Below are 14,079 nucleotides of genomic sequence, written 5' to 3'. Positions count from 1 at the left end.
ATCATTGATGCCCCACCAACAAAACTTGAATCAGCAGTTTCTTTATTATTTTATACAGTAACATATTTCTTCAAACTAAGTTGTAATTTACATGGAGTGTCTATCATGAAAACAATGAAAAAGTTACTTATGGCGTACGCAGTTATTATTTTCAATAAAAATAAATCTGAAAGTAAGTTCTAGCATGGTTTTATTAAATTCGAAAATGTTTTCTTGTATTCTTTGACTGAAAATTGTATTTGTTGTTGTCCCAGCTTTTCATATTATGAAATACGGTGTTGCCATACATAAATTCCTGATCAGAATTATTGCACCAATATTTAAATTTATTCTGATTATTAACACTTACAACTTTCATGCAAGATAAGTTATATCAGATGATGTTTGAGTAAACGAACAGTCAACTATCCACAATTATATTTGACGAAAAATTGAGTGGTAAATTATTAGGTTTCATAGAGATTACTAAAAAAGTACCAAGCATGACAACATACCAACAAATATAAGTTTTGGTAGGAAAAGTCAGATCTGGACTTCGAATATTTTCACTGATTTGAATATGATGTACGAATAGACTGTGCTATAAATGCTGTTTGATATGAGTATAATTTATATGATTCAAAGTATACTAGTGAACAAAACCTAAATTTATTTTTGGAATAACTTTAAATCACGAGATGATGTGTGTCAGTATAACATTTTTGTTTCTATTGTGAAAATTATTTTCAAGTTGCCTTTTGCTAAGCCGAATCTGATTTTTAAGAGCTTGCTAATAGAAACCTGCGCATAATATAATGTGACCTATTTTTCATTGAATTATAATTTTTAGACTGTTTCTGCAAGAAAAATTCGTTTTATTTTACTGTCGAACAGTTTGTCATGGGAAGTTTGAAAAATTAATTAATACACCTCTTTGTCTTTCGTTATTTTATCAAAATATTTGAAATCAGTTCAAAATGTCATAATAGTCATTGTCAAATGTTGAAGAATTTGTTTTAATTCAAACATAACCTTAAAAACGAGTATAAATAGTTCAAAGTTCAAAGATTAATTATTGAATAATATTCTCCTATTCAATATAATATTTATCTACCTTATTCAAAATGTTTATATAGATAAATATAACCTCTAAAGTGTGATCGGAATATTAAGTAAACATGCCTTTATCGAATAATTTAAACGCTTTCTTAGGGGCCGCTTTTTTGGGTGTTATTAGTGCAGCAGGGATGTTTCTTGTCGAACATTATAGACACGATAAAGTTCGACATGCTATGGCTAAAGATTTGGCGCGGTTGGATCAAGAACTGTCTCAAGTTAGGAGAGAATTAGATCAATTATTAGTTAAAACTAGTGAAAAGTAAGTATTAGTTTTGATATTTACTTTTTTTGAATATGAAAGCTTTGCTCTACTTGAATTTATTTAATTTAAGGTCAAACAGATCCAAAAAAACTAGAATAATAAAAAAAGCTAGTTCTGTTGTATCGGCTTCAACTGCAGATGAATATTTAAGCTCTGCTAATATGGATAGTTCTGATTTAGAGTTCTACGATTTAAGTGACGATGAAAACGCAAATAATACCAATACTTTAGAAGATGTAAGTTGTTATTCCAATCATTATTAATTCATTAAAAATTTATTTTCTTGTATTTCTTTAGAGTCTTGATGCTATAGATACACAATTAGATAGTGGAATTTTGAGAGATATAGAAGAATCTCTGAATAAACTCACGGATTTATGCATAGAACATCCAGAAAATTGTCAGTTATTGTGGAGAATAGGAAAAGCTCATAAAAAACTAGCAGATCTTATTGAAGATAAAGATATGATTAAGGAACATGTAACAAAAGGTAATACTAATGATTATTTTATTCTGTTGATATTATAAATGTTAATTATTGTCAATTTCCATATTTTATAATGAAAAAATTGTTGGTATTAAAGGAATTGAAGCTTGTGAGGCAGCTTTAAAATTGAAAGAAGATGAAGCCAATACTCACAAATGGTATGCGATTTTACTCGGCAATAGATCGGAGTTTGGATCGATTTCTGAGAAAATAAGTGATGGATTTTTATTCAAGAAACATGTTGAAAGAGCTTTAGCATTGAACCCATCTGATGGAACTTTGCATCATATGATGGGACAATTCAATTATGAAGCAGCTAGTTTATCATGGTATATAATGTTTTTTTTTAAATGATTCTTTATATTTAATGTCGATGATTTTTTTGTTTAATATTTGTATATTTTTAAGGTTTGAACGTAAAGCTGCAACAGCTTTATTTGGAGTACCACCAAATTCCACTTATCCAGAAGCTTTGAAATATTTTATAGAAGCTGAGAAGCATTTAAATTATGATTGGAAATCGAATAAATTAATGATTGCTAAGTGTAAAATAAAAATGGAGGATTATAAAGAGGCTGTCGATTGGTTAGAAAAAGCAAGTAAATGTGCTAGAGATGGATTGGTAAGTATCTTTCACTTTTTTAATCGAAAAATGTGGAAAATTTAGGAGTTTATGTTACAAAAAAGTTGTATTTCATTGGCTGTTGAGATAATTTAGGTCTTGATTATAATTTTTTGTACTTATTTAAATATTTTCATTAATTACAAAAACCTTGATTTATCATAATCAGAAAACAACAATATTCGTTCCATTTTTTGTTCTATCTTGTTTGAAATATATCCAAATAAATAGGATTTAATTGGTGTTGATATAATTAGATACTCAACTAAATATTTTTGTTTCAGGACGATAAGGATGATACTGAAATTAAAACCTTATTACAAAAGTACAATAGTTATAGGTAGTTTAAAAAAAATTATTTATGTACTAGTTTTTAACTGTGGTGTTGTAGGTATAATTTTTTAACGACGTTTATTATACATTGATTTATATATGAAAATATTTTATGTAATTGTTTTGTCTGATGTACGAAAAATTGCTTGAATATGAATGTTTATTGATGTAGAAAACTTGACTTTTATATCTTTAAAAAAAATTTTTACCTAATTATTTTTACTTATATTTATTTGAATAATTGTTTTTGATTTATATAATGCCTGCTTACATTCACCTATCTGCTTAATTTTTCATAAAAATGAATGCTGATTCTTCTTTTTGTGCTGTTAAAAATTTTTTTATAGTTCAAGTGGTGCCTGCCGTATGAAGATGTCTGTGGATTTTGAGCTTGAACTTCTGCAGGTTGTTGTGCTCGAGAAAAACGAGACTTGTTAGCCAATTCTACAGGCTTGCACTTCTCCAATGGAAGGAGTTTCAATAAATCGACGTTCTGGATGTCTGCAGGTGAACTTGGTTTTAATGAGCCACGTCTACCCGTCGAGTAGGTCTTGCAAAAACTGCTGTAGGTGGGATTATGACTGGGAAGAGCATTTGCCTTGGTAGGATTGGTGAAATAGAGTCTGGTCGACAACTTTTTTTCTATGCTTTAAGCTGTCCATGTTATTGGTCAAATCTGAATCGTCTATAAGTCGAATTGCTCTCTTCTGAATTGAGTCGAGCATCCTTAGGGTATGCTTGGGAACCGAGCTCCAAATGAACGAGCAATATTCCAAAGATGAACGAATCTGGGCCTTGTAGAGCTATAGAAGCTGATGAGGAATATATAGCTTTTTGGTCTTAAAGAAAACTCCAAGTTTCTGTGAAGATGCCTTGGCTAAATCTGCCATGTGACCATGCCAGGACATATTGGTCCTAATATCAACACTCAACAAGTGAATTTGGAATGATGGTGATATTTTATGATATTTCCTTCTTACATATTCTTTGTAATATTTTTTAAATTTTCCTTGATTATTGGTTAAATCTTTCATCCATCCTCTGGTATACTTTCATCAATTTATTTATAACTTAGTTTAATTCCCTGTTTTTTTTCCTTATTTCTAAAAATCAGACATTTCCTAATTTTTACTTTATTTGGATCTTCTTTGCTGTATATTATACCGTAAAACTTTGGATCCTTCATTTTAATTAAATCATTTTAGGTCTATCTGATGATAGGTTAACCATGATCGAGGGTTATATCGAAAGGGAATTTAAACACAATTTTCGAAACAATATTTATTTGTCATTCTGCTTAAACATCCACGATCTTTCTTATAAAATAAACAGAATTAACATTTTACATGGTATGGTACACAGAATAGATACGAGTAGAATTAAAAACAAACTGTTTCTTCACTATCCACTAATCAATTGATTACATTAACAATGTACTGAATAAGTAGGATAAATAGTTGTTATTAAAACTGTTTTTTGTTACTGCTAAACAAAAGATCGAAATTTTCATAAAGGACTATTTGAGCCGATATGAAGTAAATAATCGAATTGCAGTTAACCATCAAAATATCAACACTTATACTCCATCGTGAATTATTTTGGAATTGCCAATGAGACCACATCAGCAATAACACAACATATGACCCCATTATACATCCACAGCCAAAATTCAAAAAAATTAGGCCTGTATTTTTTACCTACATAGGAAATACCAAGAAGCATATACACCCCATCACTATTGATGGAAGTCTTACGTTGTACAAAGGTAGGTTAGGTTGGGATTTGCGATAAAAAGTTTGTTTGTGCAAATCCAAATCTGGATATATATGGTCATCACTTATATATGATGGAAAAGGAACAATTATTGGGAAACAATATGTCAATTTACCAATGTCGTCGTAAGTTGAAATGGGTCTCATGAAACTATTACTAAACAAACGTTATTGCCTTACAATTGATAATTTTTATTCATTAGTTGAATTAGCAGATCTTCTAGTATTCCATACCACCTATACCTATAGAACCATCAAATCTAATAGAAAAGGAAATCACAAAACTTTAACGGTTCCAAAACAAGTAAAGCCGGGGTTTTTATCTAAAGAAAATATTAGGAAGAGCAAACCACAAGTAGTTATAATTTCACTAAAATATACATCAAAGAGAGTTTGTGGTATGAATTATTGGATTATATTAAAGCATTAAACAAGTTTTGTTCAAACCTTAAAAGTATTTCTCCACTGATTAAATGCTTTTACTTATAATTTTATTGATTTTTTGCAATAAGGAGTAGTTTTCACTCTTAACCGTAATAAGCACATATCGGCATAAAGTAGATTTTGAAAATAAGGGTAAGTCAAGCTTAATTCCAAATTTTCATGCAAAGTGATACAAGTTCTTGGAAATCGGAGGTAATACCTTGTTTTTACCTTTGTAGCCAAGACTAAAGTCGGTTAGATTTATTCTAAAAGTTGCTAGGACAGGTGTTTCAAGATTTCATAAGAATTACCAGAATATAGATAAATAGTGGATTCCAATAACGAGGCATTTTAATAAGTACATTGTGTTATGTAATCATGACGTATCTCTAATTCTTTATTCCTATAATTAATACAAACAAAAAATAAATATATAAAAAAGCATGTTTTTTCTATGTAGTAGAGACTAGTATATTTGGTAAAACATGTTCAGTAATAATACAAAAAGCTGTAAGGTTGTTATAAAAAAGTAAATATTATATGGTATGTACTTTCCCGCCTATAGTATTTGAAAATCATGTAAAGTCACAGTTTTTATAAAATAAAAAATATTGGAAAGTTTTTCTTTAAATATTTTGATTTTAAAATAAATAGAAAGCAATTTTCTCCAATGAAATAATGCCAATAAAAATGTGAGTTGATTGAAGGTACAGGATGTCAAACATATACTTTTTTCGAAACCTGTAAGAGTTATCAAAAAACTTTAATTACAAAATTTCTTTGAATTTAAAAGAATTTTTAGATTATTGACTTTTGGATTATACAGTGTCCTAATTCTTCAGTATTGACATCAACTTTGGAATATCAAATGGAACATCCAGTAACCTGAGCTTTGTGTTTAAAACTTTATTTTGCAAATGATATTAGGGAGCCTCATTTTTATTTTGTGGAATTTTCCAAATATAAATTTTTCAATAACAATTCAAATATTACCTAAACCGAGCGAAAATCAATTATCTTATGAAAGTTACTTTTGTTTTTACCACTTAATAAAAAAACGCAATAAAATATAGGATGTTCTATTTAAAATTCCAAAGTTGATGTCGATATTGAAGAATTTGGACACCCTGTATTAAACCCACAGTCGATAAATACAAAGAATTTTTGTAATTGGTAACTTCTGAGAAAAGTATATGTTTGACACTCTGTATATAGTGTTACCTAAAAACTTGATCAAATCATATGCTGTCAACTATTACACATTTCAGTACGTTGACAGTATAAAAAATCGAGATCACACTGTATATGTAATTCGAAAAAGAAAAATTAGATTTTGAAATTGAATTGTAAAGTATTGAACTAAATATATTTGAATAATTTAAAAAAATCTGTTGTAAACTAAACGAATTTTTTTCAAAAATTTGAGATTTATATTCGATCGAAAGCAAGCTGTCGCGTGATCAGTTTTAAAAGAGTTACCTAACACATATAGTAAAAATGATATTTTGAATATTTTATTTGAAGTAGTTTAAATATTTTTAACTTCTATAGTTTAGTATATAAATTTTTATCATATTTAGCAGATATAAAAGGTTCGGTATTTAGAACATTTTTTATTGGAAGTAGTTAAATTATATATTGATAACAATTAAAAATGCTAAAAAATGTATTAACATGTTATATTTATCATAAAAATTATTTATATGTATTATTTGTTTATGTAAAACAACTTTCAGCAATTATACCAATTGCGGGAAAGTAACCTGTTATTTGTACAGATATCTCTCACAAAATTTAATTAGTTTTCTTATTACTGTAAGCTTTGAAAACTATTTCTTGAATCATTTCAAATAATAAAAATTAAAACGCACCTATCATTTAGGGCCATATCGGCCCTGTCTGTTTTGTTAGGGTAAGCCACACAGAACTTATCAAAAAGAAGGTCAACTTGTATGTAAATCTTGACAACATAAATTTAGTTCTGCCACATAACAAGCGTGATGCTAGTGTAATAAGAATGTGTCATTACTCTCAATATGTCATTTGTCATCAATCTCTGAATTCCCGCCACATTTCATTCAGATTTCGGTATACAGGTAGGTGATATTATCAGAAATTTGATTTATAATTATGATTTTTTGTTGAAATTTTGAATGGAGAATATATATTCTTTAGTATACAGTCAGATTGTAATTTTATATTAAAGAGAATTTGTTTTAGGCCAGGTAGGGACCATAGCCGTAGATGAAGAAATTTGGAAATCACTGAAAAATTAAATAGTATTCTAAGTATTCTTTTCTGTAATTTTCCATTGAATATTTATTTCTGGTTAGTATCTATTTACATATTACACTTTTCAATTTGTTTGTTAGAAAAATCTATATTTTGGTTAGTTCTTATTTTAAAAGTGATATTGTAATAATGTGTACTAATTTTCCTTGGTTTAGTCGAAAATATATGTAAACATTATTTTGTAAATAAACGTGTTTCAGTTTTAAGATGTTTTTTTACCGTGAACATAGGAAACTGCGAAATTGGAACTGGATAGAAATGAATAAAATAGAATGAAGTAGATATAGAATGAAATAGATTAGTTCTGCCACCTACCATGGAGGGCACTGGCAACGAAAATCCACCATGTTGTTTCCACTGAATAACAACTAACTTTAGGTTTGTTCTTGGTAGCTGCATCTGAACTGGATCAGTGCAGGTCAGTTCATGAGTGTTTGGAATTAGTTCGATCGAATACAAACAACAATATAGTGCAGAGTGCAATTGTTGATTGTAGTATTTGATGTGATTCAGGCCTTGTAGTATTAACAATAATGGAAAACTTTTTGATATTTTACTTTCGTCCGATGACAAAAATGTAGTGCCACCGTTTCCAGATTACATTTATTGCTCTGCACTGGCTGAACTGACTCTAGACCCAGCGCAAGCAGTACAGTGAACTGCTACCAAGAACAGCGATACTAGAACGCTTTAGTGTACACTTCCTGACTAGTTCTGCTAGTGCAGCTACCAAAAAAACCTTTTGCATTTCTTTTTAAGGTATACCAGTCCCCGGAGACGTGGAATTTCTTTATATTATCATTAATTTTCCGCTGTTTTTGTAATGAATAAATATCCACCCATAATTTGATTAAATTTATTTTTCACAATCAATAAAAATACTAAAAAGGTTCAAATAAGAAGTTTAGAAGTTTTTATTAAATTAACTAACCTCATTGAGGGTTCAACAAAATATTGTGTGTACTATGGGTACCACATACGCATATCTTGTAATGAGCATCTTTTACTTTTCCATTTCTTTCTTATTTGAAAACCACACATTGAAAAAAAATATTTTAAGTAATTCCCTTAATTCCCTAACTATATTTTATCTATTTCAGCTTATTTTGTTTGCGGACGGTTGAAGAAACCTGAGTTATCTGTACAAAGGCAGAGTATTTAAGAAAAATGTGCAATGGTTCAATGTAAAAATAGTAAATTTTTAATAATATTTAAATGTACTTCGAACCTAATAAATTTGATGAAAACACAGGGCACAAGATAGATTAAAACCTTTATTTCAACTGCAAATGAAATTCAATAATTCAATAAATAGTTTACCAGTGGTGAATATTTTTTAAAAAAGTGAATAATAATAAAAAAACCTTTTGGCACTTTCAAACTGAATCATAGTAAGTTACAAAAAGCTATTAATTATATAAACAAAGATGTTAATGTAGTTTACTTTCATCACAGGTAAACTAAATACTACTTCTGATGTTAAGAAGCCCAAAAATGTCTGGAAGTGAAAAAAAAATAGTATTAATACTGTGAGACTGTTTTTCGACTTTTTAATCATGTAGCTAATAAATATAATTAAATAAATACGAATTTTTAAGTGTTTTATTTCGCTGACTTTGGATTAAAATCACTTTGATATTATTAACTAGTATATAAATGTGAACAGTTTTGAAACGAAATTCAAAAAATGAAAAAATCATGTTCTGTTTAAATTAAATACTAACAAATAACGAACATTAGATTTGAGTGTTAGACACATTTCTCCTAAAAAATATGAGCAGTTTTAAAAGGTTAATTTGCTTGAGTGATGAATATAATTCAATGAACAATTTTTCGAAAAAATCATTTAAAAATGAAAATTGAATTACGATGTAGTTTTATATTAAAACTAATAAAAATATATCTGAATGAAATATATTCATGCACATTTAAGTACCTTTTAAAATATAATTAAACGAATATCATGGAAAGTGTGCCATATTCGCACTAAATAACAAAAATTACACAAATCTTACAATAACTGGAATGAGCGATTTAGTTTTCTTTTTTTTCTTAATCGATTCAATCTACATTCGTTTACTAAACCTAAAAATCTTTACTGACTACATAATTTTTTGAAAAGTAAGCTTTCAATTTTATAAGTACGAATTTATTACAGAAATTCACCAAATTAGAAAATTTGTGAGCTGTGGGTCGCTTCCAGTAACCATAGATTGTTAATATCTGCTAAATTGGTTACTATAACTCCCATCATTCACTAAATTAAAAATGTGTGCTAGGGGGTCAATTGCAATAACAACGGATTCTTAATATCTGCTAATTTTTTACTATGACTCCCATTATTCACCAAATTACATAATTTGCGTGCTAAGGGGTCATTTCAAGCAAAAATGAATTGTTAACAACTGCTAATTTTTTTCTATAACTCCCATTATTCACTAAATTCAATAATTCTTGAGTTAGGGAGTCACTTCCAGTAACACTGAAGTGTTAATAATAACTGCTAAATTGGTTACTATGACTCCCATTATTCACTAAATTGAAAATTTGTATGCTAGGGGTCAATTCCAGTGAGAATTGATTATTAGAATCTTCTAATTTTCTACTATGACACCCATTTTCTCCAAATTACATAATTTGTGTGCTGAGGGTCAATTCCAGCAACAACGGAATGTTATTATCTGCTAAATTGGTTACTATGACTCCCATTATTCACCAAATTGAAAATTTGAGTGTTAAGGGGTCAAATCCAGTAACAAAGGATTGTTAACATTTGCACGTTTTCCCTATGACTTCCAATATGGTTTCCCAACGTTTTTACAAGAAAAATCTTAGCTTGTCAGAATTAGAAGAATATAAATTATATAAGACAGGCAATTGCCGTATTAAGGAATCTTATCTGCTTTTTTACTCTAAGAAAATACAAAATTTGTTTTAAGATGCTAAATGTTTATAAAAATCAGATAATACCTTAACAGGACAATATTCTCTGTAAAGCTTTGTCAATATATCTACAAAATTATTTATTTCAGTTTAAACTATTCAAACTGGATATTAACATTTTCTGTTGGGGAAGATATTCAAAATAGTTTAGGTTTGATTATTTATTATTATTATTATCTACAATTTTATTATAGAATAATCACTTTTAGAATGAGAATATATTTAATACCATCATGACAACAATCCTCAAGATTATGTGAATACTACAAACTTCACAATGAGTTGAATAGAAATTTTTTAAAAAACTATCTTCTTACTTCCTTAATCATTTAGAGAAAAAAAATTGTCTGATAATGAAAAACAGATGGAAAAAAGTCACTAATTCAAATAGGTCAGCTCAAATGAAAAATATAAAAGAACACTTTTAAAAATATCCAGCCAACAGTAAATTTAAGGATCCGAATGAGTACATTTCATAAGTGTCCTAAATATTATATATCTGCTTCCCGTGTTATGATATATACAATGCTATTTATAATTTTTGAACAAGCCTTTTTTGTTTTCAAAAAATTATTTAGCCTTTACAAAGAAACAAAAAACTAAGCACTTTTTAACAACGTTACCAATATTAAGAATAAATAACTGATATATTTTTTATCAAATTAAAAATAGGCGACACAAACATTTTTAAAATTATTTGATAAATTATTATCCATACAGAATGTTTCGAAATGTGTATTATTAAGAGCGATTAATGTTAATAACATACTATGATTAATTAAAAAAATTTTTTCAGCATATGTTTTCAAAAATTTAAACAGTAATTTTGAATTTTATACATGCTTACATTTACATCTAAAGTTAGTGACTAATTGCAGCGTTAAGAAGGATCGAAATGATTTCGTTACCACATTTTATACCAAGGAGTATTTTGCATAAGAATGAATCTTCAAAGACTATTTTCCATGCCTCTCTTGAAAAAGAATTCCAGCACTATCTCCTTTCTTGGTATATTTTATGGTATATTATCATTTTTTAAAGTGTAGTGACTTGATATGTCAACTACATATTGGGGATTAATATATTAATAAAACATAATATACATTTCGATATATTTTGTATGTTTGTGTCAACAGAATAAGACCCATCATTAGACGGTTCCGAAAAACCAAACTGAGACAGTGACCAAACATTTTATTTATAAAAATTTTGGAAAACAAGCGATCACTAAAATTACACCTTACGATATTTTTTTATAAAACTGCAAGTTACTTTCGAAGATCACATTGTTGCAAGTTTTTTTTGTGTGTATATGAAAAGTTCGGTTTTATATATATTTTTTTAAATGTGACCCTGAAATCAGAAGACAAAATCCATCAATTTTGGTCCACATTACTTTCTCACTGGTTTATCCAGCTAAACCGAATCTCATAAAATAATTTGGAAGCTTACAACAATATAAAAAAAAACTTTTGCCATCCGAGTACAAGGAAGCTTATTTGAAGATATGCACAAAAATTCCCTCTGTATTATATTTAATAGAGTATAGAGGTACAAGAAAAAAGAAGATAAACTGGAGAAACATTATACCAGACACCTAAAAAAATATAAGGTAAAAAAGAGTAGCTGGCGTGCAAGGTAAAGAATAGTAGCTGGAGAAATACTCTATTAGGCACCTAAAAAGGTACAAGGGAGATTAGTTGGAAGAATACTTAATCAGATACCTTAGAAGGTAGATGACAAAGAAGAATAACCGAGAAATGCTTTATCAGATATTTATAATGTTCCTAACAAATTCTTATACTAGAAGAGTCGATTTTTGGTAACAAATTGTACCATAATCCGAAGTCCAACACAAAGACATTTCCCTTGATGTAGAGCTATATCTCAGAAGTTGAGTTCAGTGTATCCATGAGATAAATGTACAAGAAAAAAAAATTTCAAGACATTATGTGAAGATAATTCTGCAGTATTCATTTTTGAGGAAGAATATAATGAAATTTACAGAAAATTTGATTACAACTTAGACCTGTGAATCCTTCAAATAATCAGAATTCAAATCTTGACGTAATGAGATCAAACATAGGAGAAAAATCAGTAGATTCAAGACACATGAAGAAATTTCTTCAGTATTCATTTCATAGGAAAATAATGTTATGTTACAATTTCTGATAGTATTAGTATATAAGTGTTGAAATAGCCCACCAAATGTGAGAAACTTGATCTCAATTCCTGAGGATAAGGTCAAGAAAAAGTACACTAAATCCTGAAGGGGAAAGTTGGGAACATACCACAACGGATAGTTCAACCGAAAGAGGGTATTTAATTGTATCATAACTATCTCATGAAATATGAAGAGTTCTTAAATTTTACTATAAAAATCAATTTATTCAAATCATGATATGGTTGGCAATAAATTACCTTTGTGCGTTATGATTCGTTTAAAGGAAGCTTCTAATTTGGAAGCACATTCTATCGTTTTCAACAGCAGATTATAAAATCATATCATTTTTTAACTCACATTTTTTTGTATACATTCAGTGACGCGATCTGGACCCACTGGTATTCTTTGAAAAAAAATATTAAAACTTGAGAATTTTGAACTACTACATAATGTATTAATGGAAACGGAAATTTTAATGGAAAAGTTTTGAATTTTTCACCAAACAAATTCGATTTTCTCTTAATAAAGAAACTGATTTGTGGAAAGAAAAATAATATAAAAAAATTAATAGTCTCAATATAAATTTAGTTGTTTTATGTTTCGAGTTATTTCAAATATACTCGAAATGAATCCAATCACTGTACTACTACTACTACTACATACTCTTCCTAATATATACGAGGAAAATGAAAGCTTTTGTTTTATCTGCCTTTTTACACTAAAAGTGATTGTTGCATTGAAATATTTAATATTTTCCATTTTCCTCGCCCTTTTAAAAACAATTTTCTTTTATAAAATGTTTGGTCACAGCTGGAGTTGTTTACCAGCATATTATAATTTCTAATCTAATAGATTTTTAAATTGTATTTCTTTTATATAAATGGCAGCATCCTTGCTAAATGTATGAGAAGCCTGAGAGCGTTACCCCATAAACGCCTCAACGAGGCGGATCTGAGAGTCAAAAAGTACCACATACACATCACCGATACAACTTTCAAGATTTTGTATGTCCAAAATAATTTAGAGATGTTTTGTCTGGCCTTCGGTAACGTAGCGACATCCTCTTTGAATATAAATCTAAACAAAATAAAAATTGACATCAAAATTAAATTTCATTTTAACATTCAAATTCAAATTAACAAAAATCTAACACGTTAATGAATTTATCTGTTTATCTTGATAATGTTGTTTTATTTATATGTATCTACATCCTACATCTGACACATGAAATATGGAAGAGAAGAAACAATTGATCCTGAGAACTTAACAGAAGGATAAGGCTGCATTTGGCAAGCTGAGACATGTATTCAGTCATATATACTGACATGTCTCAAACGAAAGTGGTTAGGACTTCAAGTAAGACTTATGGGTCGGAAACATTGACACAAAAAATAGTAATTTAAATAAGAATAACTCAATGAGACAAGGAGAGGTCCAGGAGTGACATTTCAACTTAGCTAGTCATATCGCAAGATTGTCAGATGGATGAAAAGGAATCCTAGGGATGGAACAAACAGGAACTGATGGACGGACGATTTGAAAAGGATATTTTTAAGATGCCCAAGATCGATCAAAATAGTCTAGGTGAAGAGAGATTGATGATGATGATGATGATGAGTAATCGACTCGAATATTGCAACATTGACTTTTCTAGAAAATGTTAAGTCACTTAAAGAGATAACA

General features: G+C 28.7%; 2 protein-coding genes across 7 annotated transcripts in view; one reads left to right on the top strand and one right to left on the bottom strand.

The window, feature by feature from the left end:
* The first annotated feature begins 40 nt into the window (after positions 1–40).
* LOC130902761 (regulator of microtubule dynamics protein 1-like) lies at positions 41–8,879 on the top strand. The gene is made up of 7 exons (XM_057815044.1): positions 41–172; positions 1,192–1,357; positions 1,431–1,596; positions 1,658–1,850; positions 1,945–2,176; positions 2,256–2,469; positions 2,754–8,879. Exons 1-7 carry the CDS (start codon positions 106–108, stop codon positions 2,811–2,813), a joined length of 1,098 nt encoding a protein of 365 aa, XP_057671027.1. The 5' UTR covers positions 41–105; the 3' UTR covers positions 2,814–8,879.
* Positions 4,069–14,079, bottom strand: part of LOC130902760 (putative fatty acyl-CoA reductase CG5065) — a 43,831-nt gene continuing 33,820 nt past the window's right edge. For all 6 annotated transcript variants that reach the window (XM_057815042.1, XM_057815041.1, XM_057815043.1 and 3 more), the window contains exon 8: positions 4,069–13,473. In XM_057815042.1, coding sequence (XP_057671025.1) covers positions 13,269–13,473 — 205 coding nt within the window. In that variant the 3' untranslated portion in view covers positions 4,069–13,268. The remainder of the gene's footprint in view (positions 13,474–14,079) is intronic.

This window comes from Diorhabda carinulata, chromosome X (genome assembly GCF_026250575.1).
Source record: "Diorhabda carinulata isolate Delta chromosome X, icDioCari1.1, whole genome shotgun sequence".
Taxonomy (NCBI): domain Eukaryota; kingdom Metazoa; phylum Arthropoda; class Insecta; order Coleoptera; family Chrysomelidae; genus Diorhabda; species Diorhabda carinulata.
Note: the sequence above shows the minus strand (reverse complement) of the source record. Positions and strands in the feature narration are given on the sequence as shown.

Coding starts and splice junctions, on each gene's coding strand:
- LOC130902761 (XM_057815044.1), top strand. CDS start 106: ATGAAAACAATGAAAAAGTTACTTATGGCGTACGCAGTTATTATTTTC. Junction 173..1,191: donor CAATAAAAATAAATCTGAAA/GTAAGTTCTAGC, acceptor ACGCTTTCTTAG/GGGCCGCTTTTTTGGGTGTT. Junction 1,597..1,657: donor ATACCAATACTTTAGAAGAT/GTAAGTTGTTAT, acceptor GTATTTCTTTAG/AGTCTTGATGCTATAGATAC.